We start from the raw sequence: 27,268 nt of genomic DNA on the forward strand, positions 1-27,268 counted from the left end.
CTCTATTGCATGCAGAACAATGTTTTGTGGTGTGAATGAGATTCTCTGAAATGCTGGAAATATGTGTAATTTTAAAGTCCCTCAACCGTTCATTTAGTAGATTTGACTAGACAATGGATTTCAGAGGTTGCTATTCAGCACTGAGGAATGCATTAAAAAAAAAAAAAAAAGAGAGAAGTAGACTCAGCATACATGAATCCCTGCCAAGGAAGCACTTTCTGATGTTGAATACAATTGTAGGTTAACTGTGTATTATTGGAGCATTTTTGCTACAGTAGAGATGCTTCAGTTTTCCTCTTTCAAAACCTCAGGTCCTCCTGAATATCACATCACTTACAATGCAAATATTTTGATTTGTTTCACATCTGAATGGATTAGATACAGTTAACTGTCTCACCCGGACAGTTATAAAGGTATCAGACATTAGAGAAATCATAACCTTTTCTTAGATGGCATTTACTCATTTTATCTAGAAAGGCAGGCATGAAAAGTGTGTCGAGGTTTTTGATAATTTGCAAAAATTTGCTAAACTTATCAAGTCAGACCTATTTGAGTTTTAAAGGGGAGTCATTTTTATCTTCCTGATGAATCATTTCTTTGTTTAACGCTAATCTTACAAAGTCAGAGCTAGAAAGAGGTGAGCAGGGAGAAGTGAAAGAGAACAGAAGAGAGAAAAAGCAAGGCGAGGAGGAATGGGGAAGGAAATAAGTGCAGCTGGAAGGGACCAACATCCGTGAATACCTTCCCCATAAACGAACATGCATTTTCTTAAAGCCAGATGTCCTTTAAAAATACTGAAGCCCCTTGATGATAAAAAGTGAACTGTCTTCAGAATGGGAGAAAACAATAGCAAATGAAGCAACTGACAAAGAATTAATCTCAAAAATATGCAAGCAACCCCTGCAGCTCAATTCCAGAAAAATAAACGACCCGATCAAAAAATGGGCCAAAGAACTAAACGGACATTTCTCCAAAGAATACATACAGATGGCTAACAAACACATGAAAAGATGCTCAACATCATTCATTATCAGAGAAATGCAAATCAAAACCACAATAAGGTACCATCTCACACCAGTCAGAATGGCTGCAATCCAAAAGTCTACAAGCAATAAATGCTGGAGAGGGTGTGGAGAAAAGGGAACCCTCTTACACTGTGGTGGGAATGCAAACTAGTACAGCTACTATGGAGAACAGTGTGGAGATTCCCTAAAAAACTGCAAATAGAACTGCCTTATGACCCAGCAATCCCACTGCTGGGCGTACACACTGAGGAAACCAGAACTGAAAGAGACACGTGTACAGCAATGTTCATCGCAGCACTGTTTATAATAGCCAGGACATGGAAGCAACCTAGATGTCCATCAGCAGATGAATGGATAAGAAAGCTGTGTTACATGTACACAATGGAATATTACTTAGCTATTAAAAAGAATGCATTTGAATCAGTTCTAATGAGGTGGATGAAGCTGGAGCTTATTATACAGAGCAAAGTAAGCCAGAAAGAAAAACACCAATACAGTATACTAATGCATATATATGGAATTTAGAAAGATGATAACCCTGTATGCAAGACAGCAAAAGAGACACAGATATATAGAACAGTCTTTGGGACTCTGTGGGAGGGGGTGAGGGTGGGATGATTCGGGAGAATGGCATTGAAACATGTATATTATCATATGTGAAACAGATCGCCAGTCCAAGTTTGATGCATGAGACAGGGTGCTCAGGGCTGGTGCACTGGGATGACCCAGAGGGATGGGATGGGGAGGGAGGAGAAAGGGGTGTTCGGGATGGGGAACACATGTACATCCGTGGCTGATTCATGTCAATGTATGGCAAAAGCCACCACATTATTGTAAAGTAATTAGCCTCCAATTAAAATTAAAAGAAAAATAGTGAACTGTCTTTGTCTATATAGAGATAATTGCAGCCACAATTGTTTCTTGTTCTTGCTAATTTGAAGAGCGCTAAGAGGCAGAGTAAGAGTGGACAAAATTTGCAATGTTTATGTTTTGGCATCTGAGTTCTGTTGCCATAGTCATATTCCCCTTCTACTCTCTCCTCACTTGCCTGTGGTCCACCTGTACACCCCCAACTCCCACCAACATCTGGATAAGCTTCCTGTCTTATCCAGTCATTCTGAGAATAACCTGCTTGATAGTAACCCATATTTGATTAGCTGATTAAACTTTAATTGAAATTTATTCACATCAAAGTTAATAATATGGTGTTTTGTTTTTCTATAAATATTTTAGGATCTAATTGAAATGTTTTTATGAATAAAAACAAAAGCAAAACCAAAGACAGCTACTCTTCTAGAATTTTAATAAGGATTGTATCTATGGATGAATTTAAGGAAGAACTGACATCTTTAAAATTTACAAACTGCTCCCATTTTTCCTGTTGTTAATTTAGGAGTTCTTTAATTTCTTTCTGTATTTTTTTTGTTTTCAAAGTAATATTCAGCACACCTTTATGAGAATTATTTCTTTCAATTTGCCATGTTTTTCCTTCCTGAAAGATTTATACTTCATACTCTACATAGAGGTCTTAGATCCACACTACCTAGGCACAGCTTCAAGAGAAACTGCTGTAAGGATTGTGACCGAGTGAAAGCTGGGGCTCCCCAGGTGGCACTAGTGGTAAAGAACCCGCCTGCCAATGCAGGAGACAGACATGGGTTTGATCCCTGGGTGGGGAGGATCCCCTGGAGGAGGGCATGGCAAACCACTCCAGTGTTCTTGCCTGGAGAATCCCCATGGACAGAGGAGCCTGGCAGGCTACAGTCCATGAGGTTGCAAAGAGGTGGACACGACTGAAGCAACTGAGTGGGCAGGCAAGGCAGGCTTCAACTGCCACACTTTCTGGGCATCCTGCCTTCTTCTAAGGCTACCTTCTCCCCAATAAGTCACTGCTTCCAGCCCTTGACTGAATCTGGAGCGGATACTGGAGTCAGCCTGTTTCTGGCCAAAGAGAGACTGATCTAGTGGATGGTTTTTCTGGGTCATCTCAGAATTTCTCAGAAGGACAGTGCAGTTTGGCTTTTTCCTACACAATTCTGCTTCCTTCTCCCTGTCCTTTCACAGGTGCCAGACCTGCACTGTGGTCTAAAGGCCCTACTTACACTTGTCTGTCACAGTCCAGACTTTCCTCCAATCTTTTGCACATCTACTTCGGCACTGGTGTCTACCTCTCAGACTATAGGAACTGAGAAAAAGGAATTTCCTTTATTACCTTAAAGAATTCGATGTCTGTTCCTATCCTTAACAAAACTTTCGTAAGTCATGAGAAGGTGAAAGGATTATCTTTTTAGAGAAGGAAGAAAGGAGGAAAAGGTAAAAATTGAAGTGCATTTGAATCAGGTACAGAGGTGGGATTTTAATGAAATCAGAGACAGGATTGGGGTGCAGGGCAGAGCAGGAAAGGCTGCAGTTCTCGTGGATGGTATGCATCCCTCCCTGACTGTCTACCTTGCCCCAGTGGGCACACACTTAGGGAGCTTGTGCTCCCTCCACAGGCATTTTGGGAGCATCAGCTTTGTTACCTTTGGGACACTGCACCGAGTATTACGGATTAAAATAATGGATATGATACAGTTTCTGATCTTGGAAAACTACCAGTTCAGATGAGGACTATAATGTAATTCAGAAAACCCTAGTAGCCCTGGGTCCCCTTCTGTGATAACTTCATTGCTGCTGCTACTGCTAAGTCTCGTCAGTCATGTCCGACTCTGTGTGACCTCATAGATGGCACCCAACAGGCTCCTCTGTCCCTAGGATTCTCCAGGCAAGAACACTAGAGTGGGTTGCCATTTCCTCCTCCAATGCATGAAAGTGAAAAGTGAAAGTGAAGTCGCTCAGTCATGTCCGACTCTTAGCGACCCCATCACTGTAGCCTACCATGCTGCCCCATCCATGGGATTCTGCAGGCAAGAGTACTGGAGTGGGTTGCTGTTGCCTTCTCCCATAACTTCATTAGGCCTCCCTTAATGCAGCACTTTGCCAACAAAGGTCTGTCCAGTCAAAGCTATGGTTTTTCCAGTAGTCATGTATGGATGTGACAGGTGGATCATAAAGAAGGCTGAGTGCCAAAGAACTGATGCTTTTGAACTGTGGTGTTGGAGAAGGGACTCTTGAGAGTCCCTTGGACTGCAAGGAAACCCAACCGTCCATCCTAAAGGAGATCAGTCCTGAATATTCATTGGAAGGACTGATGCTGAAGCTGAAACTCCGATACTTTGGCCACCTGATATGAAGAACTGACTCATTAGAAACGACCCTGATGCTGGGAAAGATTGAAGATGGGAGGAGAAAGGGACGACAGAGGGTGAGACGGTTGGATGGCATCATCGACTTGATGGACTTGAGTTTGGGTAAACTCTGGGAGTTGGTGATGGACAGGGAGGCCTGGTGTGCTGCAGTCCATGGGGTCGCAGAGAGTCAGACATGACTGAGCGACTGAACAACAGCAACAATGCATCATGCTGGGTATGGGTATATTTATCTTATATCTTAAATTATCCTCATGTTTTAGATTAGGGAGAAAAAGATCTATCTTTCATTAGGTATCTAAAATTCCTAATTTGTTAGGAAATAAATCTGAGAAGCCATAAAGGAAATGGGACTTCTCCTAGAAACTATTAAATAGTAATAAATTGGCAGCTGCCTACTCAAGACCCTTTTTGTCTGCAGAGCTTGAGCCCTGGTTTTGTAGGTACAGGCAGGGTTCTTCTTTGATGGGGAGGCCCAACATTTACCAGAGGTGTCCATTTCAGCAGGGAAGCATAGTATTCTAAAAAAAATTGATCATCATGTCAGCACTTGCCAATCCTTATGAGTATTTGACAGACTTGAGATTTAGAAACTACTTCTAGTGTATATGTGTGTTTGACAAGACTTCAGTATTGGAGGCTATTTAGTATAATGCGAGAGGCCTCAGATAGTTGTCCTGGTCTGAATTAGAACTGCTGTAGTGAAACAACTTACTAGCGTCCACTTCAGTCACCACGATTGGTTTGGAGTACTGAATACGGAAGCCCCAGGGGTAATCGCCGGTCCCTTTGACGAGTTTCACGGTGCGCTCACGAACTAAAGAGGAAGCGGAAAGGACATTTTTTTGAGTTAATCTTTAGATACTACAAATGCAATGAAAATATAACTGGTATTTATTGCTGGTTTAGTATATACGGGGCTTAATAAAAGTCAAAGTAGTTTACAACTAGTATCTAATTTAATCTTCACAGTGACCTAAGATTAATGGGTTTTTTTGGGAGAGGAGAAAACAGGCGCATAGACGCTAAACACGTCAGCTGAGTCACGTGGTGAGAAAGGGGCAGGGCTTCCTTCCCGAGGCAGCTGACCCGTGCAGACTTCCGGCATGCGGACCTGTGAACAATGGGACGGTTCCGCCAAGGTTTTAATACTCGTGGAAATAAGAAAACCGAATCTTCATCCATAATAGTCAGGTGTTACAGGACCCCAGGAAATCCTGTGCACCTGAGCTTCTCAGAAACAAGGGAAGCAGCTGGGCCTTGCAGAAATGGTAAGGTTATGCTGCATTGAAAGTGAAGAGTTCCAGAAGCTTCACAGTAAAAATTAAAAAAAAAAAAAAATTACATTAGTCTAATCATCTTAAATTAATGTGGTCCAGCTATTTACCACTCTGCTTTTCCATGCATCTTCTCCTGTTTCTTCCTGCTGTCTTTATACCATCTTTTCTGTAGGTGTTAATATAGGTGTGTGTGTTGGGGGGGGGGTGCGTGGGGGGGGGTGCGGGTGTGGGTGTGGGTGAGTGTGTTTCTTTCTCAAGACTGCTGCTTGCTGATAAGTTCATAACTATAACTCATTTCTGGACCCTCTTGATCTTCCTCTACCTCAAGACATTTTAAATTTCTACCTCAAGACTATCCAAGGGCATTTTCCCAGGCTGAATTCCTAAAAGATAAAATCTATCAGGTTAAGAACTCTTTGGGCTATCACTCTTCAGAGACAAGGAAAGAGCAGGATTCCAAGGCAGAAAACAGGAAGACTTCCTTTTGTGGAAGGGCAATTTCCGTAAAGGAGATGTTGCCCCGGTAGGTGTGTTGTCTTTATAGCATATTTACACCTTCCATTTTATTTAGAAAAGAATACATGCCTGAATCATGCTAGAGTACAAAACTGAAATAAAAAATCTGAAAGGCTTATGTGATCTCAGAAGAATCCCTTTTTAAATGCTGACAAAGTTATCCAAGGAAGAATCACAATGAAAGACTTCAAAATATCTGGTTGTATTTAAGACCAACTTCATCGGGGAGAAATGTTAATGCAATACTGGGAGAATTACTCTTTCCCCAACAATTAGATTGAAATACTTTATTAGTTGAGCTTTCTTTCCTGTATGTTAATGAATATCTTAAAATGATAAAGAATAAATCATAATATAGTACAATGATAAACTTCCTGAGCTCCAGAAGTGAATTAATAGTAATATGCCTCTGGAAAAAAAGGTATTATTCGGTCTCTAGGAAAAATGCAATTAATTATAAAATAAGAATGCTCATCTATTAATAAAGGCAGGGCAAATTCACACCTTAAGATATAATTTAATAGAATTTCTTTCCATTAAAAATAGGAATACATTAACATTTATGGGTAATATATTTTGTAGCTTCTTCTCAGCCATTCTTTTGTATTTTTGTGTATCATTTTTCATTCCTCAGAAATATTTACATCTCCCTTCATGTTGGAGATCAGGGACATTTCTTCTATGAAGAATTGCATCTTCTAGGTTCATATAAAAAGGTTCAAAGTAAGAAAAAATGTCTGCTGTAGGCAACATATGGATAAAGTTAGAAGCAATCAAGCATTCAAAGGAGTTCTTAACAATTGTATTTTGAGTGGCTAAGGACCTTTGTTCAGCTTCCCCTTTGATGAAAAATCTCTTTCTTTGCCATTGCTGACAGATGTCTGGGTGGGTGACTCCCTGATCTTGGAGAGATATTGTTGTTATAAATTTACCTTATATTTTGCAGAGCTTGTAAACAGATTTGCCATTGTTTTATTACATTTCCTCCCAGGTATTACTGAGGTAAATCTTTTTAAAAATTAAGTTTTTTATAAAAAGGTGAAAAAGATAGTAAAGGATTAGGCAATTTTTCCAAATGTTTTTAGCTGACCATCTTCTTGGTCAGCTAGGGAATAAAAATATCTAATAAAAAGAAGGAAATAAGCATCTTTGTCTTTAATAATCCATTGTAGCCTAATATCAGTGGTACTTCATTCACAGACATTTACTAAGTATCTACATGTGTCCCATTGTTTTCTTATGTATGAGGACTGCAGCATTGAGGACAGAGAAGAGAATTTTTCTCGTGGAGTTGACATCCTGGACCTTGGCTACCCAAATTGGCAAACATTCAAAGAAAGAATAGAGCCTCTTCATATGGATTCCTGAAGGAATGTTTGTTATCCCAGTATGTCTGAACAAAATACACTGTTTCTCTGTTGGTTAACACAGTATCAGGAAAAGCTTACCAAAGTTGCTGTGCAAGTATTAAGTGTATTCCAGTGCTAAAATTCTGTGCTCTATTCTGTGCTCCTGGGATGATTTCTTATCATTTGTTAATACGATTCCCTTTTGGCAGTTATTTTACATGACTATTTGGACTGCCACTTACTGAATCTCAGCATAATTTAAGGGACAGAACTGGGAAATTCAAGGACCCCAAAATGAGTATTTTAGCAGTCTGCAACAAGCTGGTAGCTAATCAGGGCAAAAAAGAAAATCAGAAATCCTACTTCTGACCTTGGTAGAAATAATTTCTAACAATCCTACTTGTCAAAACTTCTTGCTCCCTATAGGTTACCCTCTTGATACAAGCTTCTGCTTTTGACAAATTGCTTATCCAATTGATGTTTGTTTAATGGAGTATTTTTACTGTGTTGATTCAAATCAAATCATGTTTGCTTTTTGTCTTACATGCGATGATAAGATAGCTATTGCTTTCCGAGCTGTAGCATGGTGTCTTTTTTATTTTTTCAATCAGGTAAATTGAATGTCAACAATGTACGAAAGTATAAACTACTCAATAAAATCTTTAAATGGTAAGCTCAACTATAGTGCACTCCTGTGGGAGAAGATACACTCAGAATGTTTTGCAACATGTTCCCCTCCCATTCTGAAGACAATTTTCTCACATTTTGAGATTTATAGTCCTGGAGCCCCTTGCTGCTGTCTGGTGGATAATCTGTGAGTGCCACACAGCTGCTGAAAAGCCACGAATAAATGTCATTGTCTTTTCAGAGACTGTGTGGTCACATCGTCAAGTAATTTATCCCCCCAAATAGCATTTCCTTGGAATCATCTTGTTAGATGTAAAAGTTCAAATGAAGGGTACATAGTTCCATAAATACAACACCACTTATATATTGAAAATACCTAAAACTTTCTTGTAGATCCAGCAACATACTTCTGTAGTGATGCAAAACTTTAAAAAATCTATTTCTCCAAATAATAGAAGGGCACTTTCTAGAGTATTAAAGATTGAATTTTGCAAGTTTAAAATTTATTCTCACAATACATATTGGTAGATATAAATTAGCATTGCAATATCTTCAAAATGCATTAGGCTAAGAAAGACATCTTTCAGTTTTAAAATTATTCCTTTGCCTCCAACTCATGTTTCCTCCCAATCTCCAGATTCTTCTGCTGATGTCTCAAAATCACATTGTTAAAAACATGTATCTGGTATGTGGAATACTTCAAGCATTAATAACAATAAGCAAGAACAATTAGCACATTCTTGGACAGTGCAATAAATATTAATAGTTAAAATTCACTTACTACATTTAAACATAATTTGTTTAGTTGTGTGGATGTGTGTGGGCACATACGTGTGTGTGTGTGTATACACACACATGCATGAATTTTTTGGCAAAATTAAGCAGATTTTCTTTCTTTTTTTTTAGCTAAAGTAAATAATGGTGAATCAACTAAATGCTTGTTCTTTGATGACCATACAGTTGTAGAGATGGTGATAATTTTACTTTCTTACATCAAGTGTTAGCCAAGATACTGTGAGGGAAGAGTGAATTCTATCTAATGTATCTTTTCACTTGCCTGCCACAGTCAATACATATTGGTCAATCTAGTTAGTATATTATGAAATAGCAATTGTCTGCAGTTTATATAAAGTATATATAAATATAAACAGATATGTGTGGATATATATTTAATATTTAGTTAAAATTCTCATAAAATTAATAGAAGTAAGGATAGGAGATAGAAATAGTCAAGACAGATAAAAATAGCCCACTATAATTTTCACATATATTGTCATTTCCCATTTTATAACACTGTAAGATGGGCAGAGAGATAATAACAGTAAATAAGTGAATTTTCTAAGGTCACATAGCTAGTAAATTACTTTTTATACATTCATGCAACAAATATATATTGGCTTTCTATAATGAAGTAGGCACTGTCCTTGGTGTGGAGAATACATCAATGAACAACTAGAGAGCCTAACCCCGAAAATCCTATTTTTAGCCTAGTGTTTTTTCTCTGTGCCATTCTATTACTCAAATAAAAGTTAATTATAGAAGATTTTGGTTCTTTTTTAAAAAGAAGTTTATTCCTCAATTCTCAGCATCCTTTTTTTATAGTAGATTTACAAGGCTGTGTTAGTTTCTGGCATACAGCAAAGTGATTCAGTTACACACACACACACACACACACACACACACACATACATATATGCATATGCTTTTTAAGATTCTTTTCCATGATAGTTTATTACAGCATATTGAATATGTCAGAGTTCCCTGTGCTGTACAGAAGGATCTTGTTGTTTATCTATTTTAAATATAGTAGTTTGTGTCTGCTACTCCCAAACATCCAATTTATCTCCCCTCTTTTCTCCTTTGTTAGCCATAAGTTTGTTTCCTATGTCTGTGAGTCTGTTTCTGTTTTGTAAATACATTCATTTGTATCATTCTTTTAGATTCCACATATAAGCAGTATATTTCTTTCTCTGGCTTGCTTCACCTAGTATGACAATCTCTAGGCCCATCCATGTTGCTTCAAATGGCATTATTTCATTCTCTTTTTGTGGCTGAGTTATACCTCATTTGTGTGTGTGTGTGTGTGTGTGTGTGTGTGTGTGTGTATCACATCTCCTTTACGCATTCATCTGTCGAGGGACATTTAGGTTGCTTTCTTGTCCTGGCTATTGTAAACAGTGCTGCAATGAACATTGGGGAGCGTATATTTTTTCAGATTAGAATTTTCTCTGGATATATGTCATATGGTAGCTCTATGTTTAGTTTCTTAAGGAAACTCCATAACGTTCTTCATAGTAGTTATATCATTTTACATTCCCACCAACAGTGTGGGAGGGTTCCCTTTTCTCCACATACCCTCCAGCATTTATTATTTGCAGTCTTTTTGATGATGGCCATTATGACTGGTGTGATATAATACCTCGCTGTAGTTTTGATTTGCATATCTCTAATAATTAGTGACGCTGAGCATTTTTTCATCTGCCTGTTGGCTATCTTCATGTCTTCTTTGGAGAAATGTCTGTTTAGGTCTTCTGCTCATTTTCTGATTGGGTTATTAGTTTTTTTGGTTATTGAGCTGAATGAGCTGTTTTTGTATATTTTGAAAATTAATTCCTTGACAGCTGCATTGTTCGCAAATATTTTCTTCCGGTCTATAAGTTGTCTTTTTGTTTTATTTATGGTTTCCTTTGCTGTGCAAAAGCTTATTGATTAGGTCCTATTTATTTGTTTTTGCTTTTCTTTCTTTTGCCTTTGGAGACTGACTGACCTAAGAAGACATTGCCACAATTTATGTCAGAGAATGTTTTGCCTTCTTTTCTAGGAGTTTTATTGTGTTGTGTCTTCTAGTCAAGTCTTTAAGCCATTCTGGGTTTACTTTTGTGTATGATATGAGAAAGTATTTTCATTTCATTGACTTACATGAAGCTCCTCAGCATCCATTTTAATTTTCAAAAATTCCACTCTAAATTCCTTAAGTTTTAGAACAAAGTTTCATACTGCATGCTTTTCAATGAATGGTTAATCTCAATTAATTCATATTATGAGATGAGTATAAATAGGTATTCTTAATGTGCAGTATACAAACCTTGCATGGTCTTATGCATGTATATAGCAATTCACTTAGAGTTACAACTTTTCCTCATTAAATTTCTCTAATGCTGACTTTCATATTTATAAGAAAAAATTAAGAGGCTCTATTTTACTCTACAGATAAATAGGTAACAACAATTACTCATGTCTCCATAAATGGGATTAAGATGAAACTAAGCACATTTTGATGCCTGTACTGAAAATTTAAGTACCTCTTTATAGAAATCTATCATACTCACTCCTGTTACTTCTGTGTATCTTTAGTAGCGTCCCCCAGTGCCTGGACCATAGTAGGAATGGTGTTTGCTGAATGCATGATTGTGAAATTAATTTAAAACATTATTTTTAATCTGAATCTTGCTTACTTGAGTTAACTTGTTTACTATTCATCAAAGTAATTTATTTATACCAATAAAACAGAAGTTTATAAAAGCTCTACAGCTTAAATTTTGCAGCAAAGATGAGATTGAAACAGCAATTTCACATTCTTAAATTTGTTATTCAGGTATAGTTAAAAAAAAAATCACCATGCTATTCTTCCATTAAGGAAATGCAGTTTTAGTAAACTGGATTTTAATCTCTTAAAAAACATCATGAAACTATCAGACTATTAATGACATTTTAAAAACACATGAAAATATTTATTTTATGAAATGAAAGTATAATTATTAAATAATTATGTTATTAAATATGTCAGGCTATAGAATTTAATTTAATAATTGTAGCTACTGGTTGGGGATTTTCCTTTTATATCAAACTGTATACATGAAAATATGAGATGCGTATTTTGTATGCATTTGAAAACAGGACTAGACCTATGTATATTAAAAAGGTGAGGCAGAAACAGTACAGTGGTCATAGTCCAGTGTTGGAGCAATAAATGATTTGTTGCCTGTTTGTATTCTGCAATACGTTTTTTATAACAGTATTTTTTACTTGTAGAATGAAAAAGACTCTCGGCTCTTCCTACTTTCATCTTTATTCCAACTTTGGAATTATTGGTCTACTTTGGAATGAGTTCCTAAGACAATTATTATTTCAATAGCTTCAGATTGTTTCACAATATCGAGAAGGTTCTCTGTATACACGTACACATGCATATATGTACACACATACACACGCTTCTTTCCAAATGCTCCACCCAGTGTGCAAGTTTGCCGACTTTAGAGATTTGCCTGGTTACAGGTTCTCTAAGACACATGCATTTTATCGTAATTGTGAGGTCCTTACCAGCTACTGGTCGGGGTTTTTTGCTAAGACATCTGGGACTGTCCTCAGGATTCCCATCATCCCCTCGGAAAACCCATGCAGCTGAATGGAAGTTCTCTGTGTAGAATCCTTTTTCTTCAATACTGACTCGAAAGCCAAGGTCCACAGAGCAGCCATCTTCCGAGGTGACTGAGGAGCAGAAAAGGCAATGACATGAGTTATGATCTGGGAAGAAAGCTGTGCACATGTTGGTGGCCAGGGTGAGGGAGCACTGAATATACACGCAGGGGAAATCTATACCAAAGCAGTGTGATTCCTGAACGCAAGTAGCTAAGTTTGTTAGACAGTTCTCTTGGGAAGAACTGGTACAGTCCTAAAATATCGTGAATAAAACAGGCACTGCTTGAGGGTCTGTGCGGTGAGAGTCAGTATACTAATCCTTTGTAGAGAGTATGTTTTTGAAACTTACATGTTAGTATTCAGGTATCAAGAGGAAGCCACATAAGACTGAGAATTAGATTTAGAATCCCTTTCAAAATACTGAGCATGGGGAAAAAACAAAAAATCCCTATTGTCTCTCTGTGCTTCAAAGAAGGTGTTGCCAAAACATACATTCCGAGAAAACTCTATGCTCTTACATGGAGAATGAAGCATGTAGGGAGGCAGGTAAAGTTTTCTCTGGCAGTTTCATTAGCAGTTGACCATTTTCTGTGTATTTGGGAGTTTACTGGATTCTCTGGGAGGCTGTGTCAGTTGAGGGAAGGAGAGTGCATTTCTATTTTAGCTTCTAAGTGTTTCTTTGTGGTCCTATTTGGGTAATTAAAACCTTAATAAAGTCATGCCCCACGTCTTTCTGTCTTTCAAGAATACAACATTGAGAAGCACTATTTTGTAACTAAAACATACGTTCAAGAAAAGCATAGATCCTTTACTTACATTTCTTCATTATCATGAAGAGAGTGGGGTTTGAAGAGCCCAGAATGATTCTTCAACAATAACAACAAACTCCTCTTTTAATCCCTTCTCACATACTATATTTGCTCCTGTATGTTTGTCTTAAACATTATAGGGAAGGCCTTTCCCTTACTCCCCTCACTGTGTCCATTGGCCATCAGTATTGTGCTTCTGCTGAAGGTCAGTTTTGTAAAGCCCCTAGGAAGGAAGGTTCTTTCGCTCTCACTGACTTTCTCTGGAGGCTCACTCCTGACGCTTCTTGCCACTCCCCTTACATTTCTACTTCTGCTGTCCTAATACTAGACGGAAGGGTGCAAGTGTTAGTGTCCTGATACACAGATACAAGCAACAATAAGTTTCTAGTTCTAGTGTTTAACTTGTGTAGAAATGGTCAGGGGTGGTATGCTGACAAAGCAGGAAATAGCATAGCCTCTCACAGACAGTCAAGAACAAATTCCAAATATCTTTAATGCTTGTTCTTATGGTTTTTATTTTATATACCAAGTGATATTATATCAGTCACTTTATATCAATCCACAATGATTTAAGTGGTTTTAGATGCATTTACGGAGAAGGCGATGGCACCCCACTCCAGTAGTCTTCCCTGGAAAATCCCATGGACAGAGGAGCCTGGTGGGCTGCCGTCCATGGGGTCGCAAAGAGTCAGACACAACTGAGCGATTTCCCTTTCACTTTTCATTTTCATGCATTGGAGAAGGAAATGGCAACCCACTCCAGTGTTCTTGCCTGGAGAATCCCAGGGACTGGGGAGCCTGGTGCGCTGCTGTCTATGGGGTCACACAGAGTCAGACACGACTGAAGCGACTTAGCTTAGCTTTAGCTAGATGCATTTAAGAAAAGGGAACCCTCTTACACTGTTGGTGGGAATGCAAACTAGTACAGCCACAATGGAGAACAGGGTGGAGAGTCCTTAAAAATCTGGAAATAGAGCTGCCTTATGACCCAGCAATCCCACTTCTGGGCATACACACCGAGGAAACCAGAATTGAAAGAGACACTTGTACCCAAAAGTTCATCACAGCACTATTTACAATAGCCAGGACATGGAAGCAACCTGGATGTCCATCAGCAGATGCAAGGATAAGAAAGCTGTGGTACAAATACACAATGCAATATTACTCAGCTATTAAAGAAAAATGCATTTGAGTCAGTTCTAATGAAGTGGATGAAACTGGAGCCTATTATACAGAGTGAAGTAAGTCAGAAAGAAAAACACCAATACAGTATACTAATGCATATATACGGAATTTAGAAAGATGGTAACGATAACCCTATATGCAAGATAGCAAAAGAGACACAGATATAAAGAACAGTCTTTTGGACTCTGGGGGAGAAGGCAAGGGTGGGATGATTTGAGAGAATATCACTGAAACATGTATATTGTCATATGTGAAACAGATCTCCAGTCCAGGTTCAGTGCACGAGACAGGGTGCTCAGGGCTGGTGCACTGGGATGACTCTGAGGGCTGGGATGGGGAGGAAGGTGGGAGGGGGGTTCAGGATGGGGAACACATGTACACCCATGGCTGATTCATGTCAATGTATGGCAAAACCAATACAATATTGTAAAGTAATTAGCCTCCAATTAAAATAAACAAATTAATTAAACAATAAATTACTCATTTATCAAGCTGAATTAATTTAAAATAATTATTCCTCTGTCATGAGCAAGCTACAATTTTAGGCATAATGGGGATAGAATGATGAGTCGGATGTCGTACTTAGGATGAGATAAGAGGGTTCAGAAGAAGGAGAGTAGTCGTGACTGAAGGGAAAAGAAGAAGAAAGGGTATCATTAGACTGGACCTTGAGGAGCGGTGGGCTTTCCAGGTGGCTCAGTGGTAAAGAATCCACCTGTCAAGGCAGGAGACACAGGAGATGTGGGTTTGATCCCTGGGTTGGGAAGATCCCCTGTAGGAGGAAATGGCAACCCATTCCAGAATTCTTACCTTGAGAATTCCATGGACACAGGAGCCTGGAAGGCTGTAGTCCATGGGGTCACAAAGAGTCAGAAATGACTGAGCATACACATGTGAGGAGTGGGCAAAATTTCTACAAAATGTTGGGGCTATGGATTGGTAGATAAACATATGTGGACAAGTGGGGAAGAAGGTACTGGAAAGATAGACCATGTTGATTGAATAAATCCAGTTTTGGTGGGTGAAAATAAAGGGGATGATGTAATATAATGTAATGATAAAGTTAAAATGTAAATAATCTGAGCATATTATGGGGCATCTTCTCTGTTGAAATAAAAATGATGAAAGCTTTAGAAGAGAATACTTTAACTTTGGATATGGCATATCTTCTTCCACATATCATATTTCATCATCCCTTACATATGTTTGCACTCATTTTTTAATAAATCTGAGTGTAACATTTGACATTAAATGGTAGGAAAAGTAAACTGAAAAATTATAATAATTCATTGACCTATCTGAGCTTTAAGCCTAAATCAAAACTGCTTCTTACATACTTGCTAAATTTACAGAAGCCCTAAAGTGTCTTCCATGATTTGATTTGTCCATATCCTTTGCCTTAAATATTTAGTTACATTTTAATATTTATGAATATAACATATGTAGATTCTTGGGCAAGGATTTAGCTTCATTATTTTTCTGAATAAGAGCTGTCCAGGTTGGATGGGTAATCATCCCCCTATCATTTAAAGGTCTGAGGGTGGGCCTTTAAATTATAGACATCTTTGTTTTTGTCAGCCTGCATGAGACTGTTAAAATAGCTCACTTATTTATATACAGGTTTGATTATGTGGATGAGCAGTTCTCTGTTCATTCAGTTACCGAGACAGAGCTGATCAACATATTCTTACATAAACTGAGACATAAAATTTGTGTTAAAATCCAGTGAAGCAGCACGTCACAGACCTGCTGCAGTTTCGAGCTGCTGGATTTCCCAACAACTGCCCTTTTGGAACTTTGAGCCAAAGAGACAACAAACCAAACGTTTCTGTCACCAAAATCTGGTCATCTAAATTTGGCTGGTTAGATGAGTCTTTTAATAAATGAAACTTTAAAACAGAATGAGCTCTTTTTTAAAAAATTAAAATTCTTTACAGTAGTCCTTGTTGTTATCTATTTTATAGAAAGCAGTTTGTACACAACATGTACACAGAATGAGCTCTTAAATATTCTTGGTATGACAGAAATTGCATGTTCACTTCTTTGCTCTTGAAAAATTTAAATACTTCATTTTTTTGGACTTGAGTATCAAAAGGAAAAAAAAATACTCAGCTCAGTTTCAGGTGTTTTTAGACATTCTCATATCTCTCTCATTCTACTGTATTATTTGAAGGTAACAAAAAAGTGGTATCTTATGAAGTAAGACTCTGTTTGGGCATTTCCAGTGAGAGACCAGGTCAGATATGAATGGTCCAGTCAGTTCTGCCACTAATTATAGCTGAGCGACATTGGCTATTCTCTCCATGACTGATTCTCTTATTCTCTCCATGACTCAGATTCCTCATTTGGTAAAGTCAGAATGAAAATATCATGCTTAACTCGTTTATATCATAAAGCCTGGGATCGTAAGCACAATGTAATTGTTAGCTCTTACTACTGGAAATTGAAGTTCCTTTATTATGTAAATACAGTTCCTTGATAATTCTTATTGTGGAATGAAATAAGGGAAATTCTATCAAGAGTCCTCTCACAATTAGACCCAAATTCTTGCCACATCTGTTTGTACTATAGGAACCATTCGAGATTATGAAAATCAGAGCTCCATGCTGCAGACCCTTCTGACTTCAGTCTACAGCCTTCAAGTTATTTACCTGGTGTGCCTTAGTCAGCATTCCCCACAGCCTGGATGGATTGATCAACTGTGTCCACAGACATAAATATGCCATTCCTAATGTGTTTTCCAGTTATTACGTAGGAAGTCAGAGCTGAGTGAGATTAACAGACTGAAAAACACCAGCTCTAATGATGCTCGATAAAGCTGTCAGATTTTAAGTCATGGATTAGGAGCATATCCTGACTCTGTAAATGAGATAAAATTTAAAGCACACATTAAGCAATGCTAGCTCCAGCAGCTCTTAGTGAATTGCAGCCTCTACTGAAAAGTTTCTGAGGAAATAGAACATGCCTACTGAGTGTCGGTGCCTTGGATAAATGGAAGAATAAAATGGCGAGTCAATTCCCTCATGCCTAATCTGAAACAAATTGTTAGTATACGTTTCCATTCAAAACAGAATTCATCCCAAAGGAAACAATACTTGCTTTAATTAAAATGATCATGGTATTTCAGCTTGAATTTGAATTGAAGTCATACAACTGATCCCTGTGTTGTTTCTAGTGGGTAGTGGTAAATGTTTAACAAGTGATTGTCAGAAAGAAAAAGAAAAAAATAAGCCCCTATTTGTAGTGTTTTCTGGTTTCCATTGAATAAATACTCCATGGCCAGTTTCAAGCTACCAGCCTGATGTTATTGAATTACGGTGTTGGGGGGGGGGGGGATAAAAGTGCTTTACCCTCTGAGCCACCAGGGCAGCCGATAAAAGTGAACAGTTGGCTGAAATAAACCACTGTGAGCTGATTCCAACACACCTATTATTTGGTTACTTGGTGTGTGCTCAGTTGTGTCCAACTCTTTGCAACCCCGTGGACTGTAGCCTGTTAGGCTCCTCTGTCCATGGAATTTTCCAGGCAAGAACACTGGAGTGAGGTGCACTTCCTCTTCCGGAGGATCTTCCTGACACAGGATTGAACCTGCGTCTCTGGCGTCTCCTGCATTGGCAAGCAGGTTCTTTACCGCTAGTGCCACCTGAATGAGCTGATTCCAACACAGCTCGAGTTGTTCGTTTTTCTGCAGGACAGACGTGATTGTGAAAGAGACTAGTAGTAGAGGATTTGTCCATAAAACTAGGGATTTCAGGTTGTTTGCTGTGGAGTATGTGAGAGAAGCCCTTTTATCTTAGGGGCTTGAGCATCCAGGCATTTGCTGACCATGGGGGTGGGTCCTGGAAACAATCGCTTGTGGATCCAGAGTACCAGCTTCATTGCTTTTGTGTGAGATATTCTTTGGGGACCAGGAAGAATAGGACCAAGAGCAATTGTATCTAACTTACGTGACTAAAACAAGATTTATTTTCTTCAGTCTAGTTCAGTTCCTCAGTCATGTCCGACTCTTTGTGACCCCATGAATTGCAGCACACCAGGCTTCCCTGTCCTTCACTATCTCCCAGAGCATGCTCAAACTCATGTCCATTGAGTCGGTGATGCCATCCAACCATCTCATCCTCTGTCATCCCCTTCTCCTCCTGCCTTCAATCTTTCCCAGCATCAGGGTCTTTTCCAGTGAGTCAGTTCTTCGGATCAGGTGGCCAAAGTGTTGGAGTTTCAGCTTCAGCATCAGTCCTTCCAGTTAATATTCAGGACTGATTTCCTTTAGGATGGACTGGTTGGATCTCCTTGAAGTCCAAGGGATTCTCAAGAGCCTTCTCCAACACCACAGTTCAAAAGCATCAATTCTTCTGTCCTCAGCTTTCTTTATAGTCCAACTCTCATGTCCATACATGACTACTGGGAAAACCATAGTTTTGACTAGATGGACCTTTTGGTAAAGTAATGTCTCTGCTTTTGAATATGCTGTCTAGGTTGGCCATAGCTTTTCTTCAAAAGGGGAAAGTGAATTCTAATTTCATGGCTGCAGTCACCATCTGCAGTGATTTTGGAGCCCAAGAAAATAGTCTCTCACTGTTTCCATTGTTTCCTCATCTATTTGCTGCCATGAAGTGATGGGACCTGATGCCATGATCTTAGTTTTCTGAATGTTGAGCTTTAAGCCAACTTTTTCACTCTCCTCTTTCACTTTCATCAAGAGGCTCTTTAGTTCTTCTTCACTTTCTGCCATCAGGGTAGTGTCATCTGCATATCTGTAGGTACTGATATTTCTCCTGGAAGTCTTGATTTTAGCTTGCCCTTCATCCAGCCTGGCATTTCTCATGATGTACTCGGTATATAAGTTAAATAAGCAGGGTGACAATATACAGCCTTGATGTACTCCTTTTTCAAATTGGAACCAGTTTGTTGTTCCACGTCCGGTTTTAACTGTTGCTTCTTGACCTGCGTACAGATTTTATCAGGAGGCAAGTAAGGTATTCTAGTATTCCCTTCTCTTTAAGTTTGTTGTGATCCACACAGTGAAAGGCTTTGGCATAGTTACTAACGCAGAAGTAGATGTGTTTTTCTGGAACCCTCTTGCTTTTGCTATGATCCAACAGATGTTGGCAATTTGATCTCTGGTTCCTCTGCCTTTTCTAAATACAACTTGAACATCTGGAAGTTCATGGTACACATACTGTTGAGGCCTGTCTTGTAGAATTTTGAGCACTACTTTGCTAGCATGTGAGATGAGTGCAGTTGTGTGGTAGTTTGAACATTCTTTTCCATTGCCTTTCTTTGAGATTGGAATGAAAACTTTTTCCAGTCCCGTGGCCATTGCTGAGTTTTCCAAATTTGCTGGCATATTGAGTGCAGCACTTTGACAGCATCATTGTTTAGGATTTGAAATAGCTCAACTGGATTTCCATCACCTCCACTAGCTTTGTTTGTAGTGATGCTTCCGAAGGCTCACTTGACTTTGCACCCCAGGATGTCTGGTTCTAGGTGAGTAATCACACCATTGTGGTTATCTGGGTCATTAAGATCTTTTTTTGCATAGTTTTTCTGTATATTTTTGATACCTATTCTTAATATCTTCTGCTTCTCTTTGGTCCATACCATTTCTGTCCTTTATCGAGCCCATCTTTGCATGCAATGTTTCCTTGGTATCACTAATTTTCTTGAAGAGATCTCTAGTCTTTCCCATTCAGTTGTTTTCCTCTATTTCTTTGCATTGATCACTGAGGAAGGCTTTCTTATCTTTCCTTGCTATTCTTTAGAACTCTGAATTCAGATGAGTATATCTTTCCTTTTCTCCTTTGCCTTTTGCTTCTCTTTTTTTCTCAGATATTTTTAAGTCCTCCTCAGAAAACCATTTTGCCTTTTTGCATTTCTTTTTCTTGGGGATTGGCCTTGATCACTGCTTCCTGTACGATGTCACAAACCTCCATCCATAGTTCTTCAGGCACTCTGTCTATTATATCTAATCCTTTGAATATATTTGTCACTTCTACTGTATAATTGTGAGGGATTTGATTTAGGTCATCCCTGAATGGTCTAGTGGTTTTCCCTACTTTCTTCAATTTAAGTCTAAATTTGGGAATAAGGAGTTCATAATCTGAGCCAGTCAGCTCTCAGTCTTGTTTTTGCTGACTGTATAGAGCTTCTCCATGTTTGGCTGCAAAGAATATAATCAATCTGATTTTGGTGTTGACCATCTGGTGATGTCCCTGTGTAGAGTCTTCTCTTGTGTTGTTGGAAGAAGGTGTTTGCTATGAACAGCGAATTCTCTTGGCAAAACTCTGTTAGCCTTTTCCCTACTTTGTTTTGTACTCCAAGGCCAAATTTGCCTGTTACTCCAGGTATCTCTTGACTTCCTACTTTTGCATTCCCATCCCCTATGATGAAAAGAGCATCTTTTGGGGGTGTTAGTTCTAGAAGGTCTTGTATGTCTTCATAGAACCTTTCGACTGCCTCTTCTTTGGCATTAGTGGTTGGGGCATAGACCTGGATTACTGTGATCTTGAATGGTTTGCCTTGGAAACAAAGTTTCTCAGGTGAAAAGAAAGAAAGTTTTCAACGACTGCAAGTTAATCAAATAAAAGGACAAGAAAAGCATGAATGGCAGTTCAAGAATAAGGCTATCTAGGAAATCCAGGTTGGAGTAATTCGCCTTAGTGAAATTTTGTCTATTTACTTACCCCAGGACTAGGGAAGGTTTGAGTATATTGATAACAAAACCTCCACCCTCTTTTACAGCTTGGAAACTGAAAACCAAAACCACTTACTTCCACACATCTTATTGTCTAAATTACACACCTTGTTTCACATTATCAATACATTTTATAGTCTAGAAGACCCTTGACTGGGCACATATCTCTATTGTTCATTACAGGTACTTCTCTCTTGACCATCAACTCTTCAACAAAATGCATCAACAGATAGCTCATTTCCTTAGTCTCTTTGAAATTCTCAAAATCCCCCCCCCCCTTGCCATTTCCCTAAGTCCTGATCTTTTAAATCATGATCCTTACCCAGTTTTAATCAAGCTCACACACTGAAACACCTGCCTTAAATCAAGTTTCTAATTGTCAATAAAATAAGACTGTCTTTCCCCACTCTGAAGCACTACCAGACCTCTGTTGAGGGGTGTCCTCTCTTATCTCTGTAAGCAGTGGACAGCTGTGTCTTATCAGTTTGTAATGTAGGTGATATTTAATCATTGCTGTCGTGTCTGACTCTTTGCGACCCATGGACTGCAGCATGCTAGGCTTCCCTGTTCTTCATTATCTCCCAGAGTTTGCTCAAACTCATGTCCATTGAGTGAGTGATGCCATCCAACCGTCTCATCCTCTGTTATCCCCTTCTCCTTCTGCCTTCATTCTTTCCCAGCATCCGAGTCTTTTCCAGTGAGTCAGTTCTTCACATCAGGTGGCCAAAGTATTGGAGTTTCAGCTCATATTATCCTCACAATATGAGGATAGAGCACTGGTTTGTCTTAAGGTTGGGGACACACTCAGTGAGTAATCTGAAGAGAGTTATCAGACCCCAGAGCCACGGAAGGCAGTGTGGAAAGGATGATTTTACAGGAGTATGACTTTAGGGACACAAGCAGCCTTTGGTACACCACAGGGAGAGATCTGAGGCAATAGTGCCAGAATCTCGGTCTCCTTACTGCCTCCTCAGCCTTTCCCAGCATCAGGGTCTTTTCCCGTGAGTCAGCTTTTCACATCAGGTGGCCAAAGTACTGGAGCTTCAGCTTCAGCATCGAGGGCAGGAAGAGAAAAGGGGCGAGAGAGGAATGAGATGGATGGATGGCATCGTAACACAATGGACATGCTCCTGAGCAAACTCCAGGAGACGGTGAAGGACAGGGAAGCCTGACTTGCTGCAGTCCTTGGGGTCTCAGAGTTAGACACAACTTAGCAGTTGAACAATGAACAACACTGCCTCCAGGCTTCTGTTGGTCTTCCCTAGAGGCCAAACCCATAGGAAGGCCGGGGGTGAGACTCCTGGGGCAGATAGTAAGGTGCAGAAGGGTTGAAAAAGAAGCTAAAGAGACAAATGGAAACTATGTGCAGACGTGGATTCAAGGTAGTGGAGGAGGCATAGGCCCAGTATCCCATTTTAATAGGAATGCTAGAAAACCTGTGTTTGGATGGGTCCTAATTCCTACAAGGTCATTTATGTTATCAACACTGGGGTAAGTTGAAGTATACACAGGTACAAGCGGGCATTGTAGCTAAATTTTTCTGTGTAATAAAGGAGAGAGGTATTTCAAAGTCCAGGAGGAAAATAGGAAGGAAATAGAGTGTGTGTGTGTGTGTGTGTGTGTGTGTGTGTGTGTGTGTGTGTGTGCTGTTGTTCAGTCGCTCAGTGTGTCTGACTCTTTGTGACCCTGTGGACTTTAGCCCGCCAGTCTTCCCTGTCCATGGGGATTCTCCAGGCAAGAATACTGGAGTGGGTTGCCATGCCGTCCTCCTGGGGAATCTTCCCAACCCAGGGATCAAACCCAAGTCTCCCTCATTGCAGGTGGATTCTTTACCATCTGAAGCCCCAGGGAAGCCCCAAAATACTGGATTGGGTAGCCTATCCCTTCTCTAGGGGATCTTCCCAACCCAGGAATCAAACCAGAGTCTCCTGCATTACAGGCTGATTCTTTACCACCTGAGCTACCAGCAAAGCCCATTTGACGTACAACACTGAGTAAATTTCGGGTGTGCACATGTTCATTTGATGCATTAATACATTATAGTAACGAGTGCCATTGTAGTGACAATAAGCACCTCTATCATAGTAACATTAATTATTCTTTCTTTCTAGTGGTTGGAATAATTAAGTTTTCGTCTTCTAGTAAATTTGATAACTATAATACAATATTATTGTCTACATTCACTATACTTTTTATACTTAGAGGTGCATGTTACCTCTAAGATTTATTTAGTGCCCTTTGCATGTTGAACCCTTAACAACATCTATCCTATCATCCCATGTAATCACCACTTTACTGCTTTTATGAGTATGGCTTTTTTAGATTCCACATAAAAATCATATTATACAGTACTTGTCTTTGACTTGTCTGTGAGGAAGTTTTGATGTAGAATGGTAGAAGCGTGACCAAGAGTGAAGAGCTAGAGAGGCCCCAGGTGCAGTCAGCAGGGCAATGAATTGGAGCACCGTGCCAGAAACAGCCCGTAGCTTGATGTCTGCACATCCCTATCTTAGAAACTCTGCCATGAGTCAAGTAGAAGCAGTGATTGTACCTGCCTTTAGCCAAGAAAAAAATGGATGTTTAAAAAGATAAAAATTGAGGACAGAGGACACCCAGATGGCATATAGAATATTCTATGCAGGGTTATGTCTTTATTGTAACTTGCAGCTTTCTTACAGAGAGTACAGCAAAAACCACACTGGAGCCTTTGCTACCTGCCCGGGGGCTCAGCTAGAGGTGTTAGGTGAGTAGGAAATTTGAACCAAAAAATAAGCACCCAATCAAAAATCACAAAGCACTTGGGAAAAGCCAACACTATGAAATATAGATAACAAACTTGGCAAATATGAAATGAGTATGGAGAAAATAGTTGATAGAGAAACTAGATTAAAACTTTATATAATACATTTAATGTTCTCAGAGGTAAAATTTAAAAAAAATAGATCAACAAAAAAGAACCGTCTAAATATCCTTTGAACTAAGAAATAAAAACATTTTTAAACGCTGACTGTTGCTGAAGCAAAAATGTTGCTGAAATAAAAAACATTAAAAAAAAAGGCTGAAGAGAAAGAACGATTTGGATGCAGAGTGACGTGTTAAGCTGAAAGGGTTAAAGAATTCTCAGAATGCAGTAGAAATTAACAAAGAGATGCAAAGTATGAAAGGTTGGTTAAGACATCTGGAGGACAGATCTAAAAGTTTAAATGACTCTCTAAAAGGGGTCACAGCAGGAGAAAATAGAGAGGAGAGAACTTGTATCTGAGAATTTATGAGACTTGAAGAATTTATGAGTCATCAGCATGTGATAGCTTACGGATGCCAAACATGGAAATATATGCCATGCTGGCATAAGTACTGGAACATTTTAGAATACCGAGGATGAAGAGAAAACCCTAAGAGGTAAAATAGACAGAAGTTGGATTAGTGACATAAGTTGCGAGCATAAGATTGGATTCAGACTGCTCATCAACACCACTGGTTACTGGAAGATGGTGAACCAGTTTCTTAAATAATCTGAACCTAGAATTGTCTACCAAACTATGTTAAACTGTCATTCAGGAATAAGAAGGAAGTGAATACATTTTCAGATTTATAAAGACTCAGTCTACCTCCCAAAGAAACTCTCTTAAAAAACTATTAGAGAATAACTATAGTAAGAAGAAGAAACAAATCCCTTTGGAAGTCATTGGTGTAAAAAGCAGTGATAAACATTGATGAACTACATTAAGTGTTGATTATGAAAAGTATTGAGTTTTAAACATCTAAATCAGCTTCTAGACTATATCAATCCAGAAATTGACAAGGGGAAATAGGAGTGGAATAAAATGAACATTATGCAGCAGAAATATTTTATTGGAAGTTCAATAAAAGTATTCCCCAGGGAGGTATTTCAAGGGTCCATGAACAGTAGAGTGATGATAATACAACCCTAAACAGTAGTATACGTGCAAATAAAAATTTAAGAAGTAAGTCATGTGGAATAAGAAGTACAAAGCTTTAGTTATAAGTAAGTCAGAGGGATGTAATATACAGTATAGGGAATATGGTCATAATACTACAATGACTTTATATGGGGACAAATGGCTACTTGACTTATGGTAATCCTTTCATAATGTATGCAAATATGAAATAATTATTTAGTACACCTGAAACCAACATAATATATAGGACATCAATGACATTTCAATAAAAAGCAAAAAAATATATATATATCATTGGGGAAAACTGGGCTCTCTCTATTCTTTCTTATAACTGCCTGTGAATCTAGAATTACAGCAGTAAAATTTTGATTAAAAAAACTGTTCGAGCTCTTGAGTCCTTATTGCCACATGGGAAGAAGCAACTGGAGGGATTAGACATGATCAAGAGACAAGAACAAAAACTATCAGGACAAAACAGAACATTTACATTGCGTTCTTCACTGTTCACGTGACTGTACGAGCGCTGTGGTGGGATAACACAGTATTGTGTTTAATTTAAATAAATTCCTTAAAAGTTTGCCCCACATTTAGAGCTACATTCAGTCTCTAACCTGTGCCAGCCTCTAACTCACTCTGGATAAGGTATCCAGATACCTTACTGGATAACTCACTGTCTTTCTGAACTGTCCCTTGGTCATGCCAACAGCTTTTCCTTGGGACATAACCCAGGACATTCACACAGTCTCTACTGTCTCTCTCATAGGGACATCATTCTCTGGATCACAACTCTTTGGGGTTCCTGGGCTTAATATCTCAAGTCTTGTGTGTGTGTTGGGAGCAGTTCTTCAGAAAACGCGTGGGTATATACTACAATTCAACTCTATTTTGACACTACCTACTGGGTATGGATTTAAGGATTCAATCTTACAAGAGTGCTTCCCCCAGCCCCCACCCCACCCCCACTTTAGCTGCCAGTCACAAGTCCAGGTTATGTGTACTTCTAACCCACCAGCTCGATTCCAAAAACCTCACACTCAGTCGTGTCTGACTCTTTGCGACCCCATGGACTGCAGCACACCAGGCCTCCCTGTCCATCACCATCTCCCAGACTTTACTCAAACTTATGTCCATTGAGTCAGTGATGCCATCCAACCATCTCATCCTCTGTCATCCCCTTCTCCTCCCACCTTCAATCTTTCCTAGCATCAGGGTCTTTTCCAATGAGTCAGCTGTTCCCATCAGGTGGCCAAAGTATTGGAGCTTCAGCCTCAGCATCAGACCTTCCAATGAATATTCAGGACTGATCTCTTTTAGGATGGACTGGTTGGATCTCCTTGCAGTCCAAGGGACTCTCAAGAGTCTTCTTCAATACCACAGTTCAAAAGCATCAATTCTTTGGTTCTCAGCTTTCTTTATAGTCCAATTCTCACATCCATACATGACCACTGGAAAAACCATAGCCTTGACTAGATGGACTTTTGTTGGCAAAGTAATGTCTCTGCTTTTTAATACGCTATCTAGGTTGGTCATAGCTTTCCTTCCAAGGAGCAAGCATCTTTTCATTTCATGGCTGCAGTCACCATCCACAGTGCTTTTGGAACCCAAGAAAATAAAGTCTGTCACTGTTTCCATTGTTTCCCCATCTATTGGCCATGAAGTGATGGGACTGAATGCCATGATCTTAGTTTTCTGAATGTTGAGCTTTAAGCCAAAATTTTCACTCTCCTCTTTCACTTTCATCAAGAGGCTGTTTAGTTCTTCGCTTTCTGCCATAAGGATGGTGTCATCTGCATATCTGAGGTTATTGATATTTCTCCTGGCAATCTTGATTCCAGGTTGTACTTCATCCAGCCCAGCATTTCTCATGATGTACTCTGCATATAAGTTCAATAAGCAGGGTGACAATATACAGCCTTGATGTACCCGTTTCCCAATTTGGAACCAGTCTGTTGTTCCATGTCTGATTCTGACTGTTGCTTCCTGACCTGCATACAGGCTTCTCAGGAGGCAGGTAAGGTTTTCTGGTATTCCCATCTCTTCAGTCCTCTGGGCTACAGTCCTCAGTAAGTTCTCCAAATAACACTGAAACTCACAGCCACAATTTTGTGCATTTTAAAAACTACAGTTGACCTACTAATTGTGGTGTATATTAATACCCCCCTCCATTTTTTAATCCTTATTTCCCTGAAGGGGAAG

At 39.1% G+C, this 27,268-nt stretch overlaps 1 protein-coding gene across 1 annotated transcript in view; it reads right to left on the bottom strand.

Annotated features, from left to right (window-relative positions):
• LOC114115031 (uncharacterized) overlaps positions 1–27,268 on the bottom strand; it is a 131,484-nt gene that overhangs the window by 81,499 nt on the left and 22,717 nt on the right. Inside the window, exons 5-6 of the mRNA XM_060416068.1 lie at positions 12,366–12,533; positions 4,989–5,090 (exon numbers count right to left, since the gene is read on the bottom strand). Of these exons, the coding sequence (XP_060272051.1) occupies positions 4,989–5,090; positions 12,366–12,533 (270 nt within the window). The remainder of the gene's footprint in view (positions 1–4,988; positions 5,091–12,365; positions 12,534–27,268) is intronic.

Source organism: Ovis aries, chromosome 5 (assembly GCF_016772045.2).
Source record: "Ovis aries strain OAR_USU_Benz2616 breed Rambouillet chromosome 5, ARS-UI_Ramb_v3.0, whole genome shotgun sequence".
Lineage (NCBI taxonomy): Eukaryota > Metazoa > Chordata > Mammalia > Artiodactyla > Bovidae > Ovis > Ovis aries.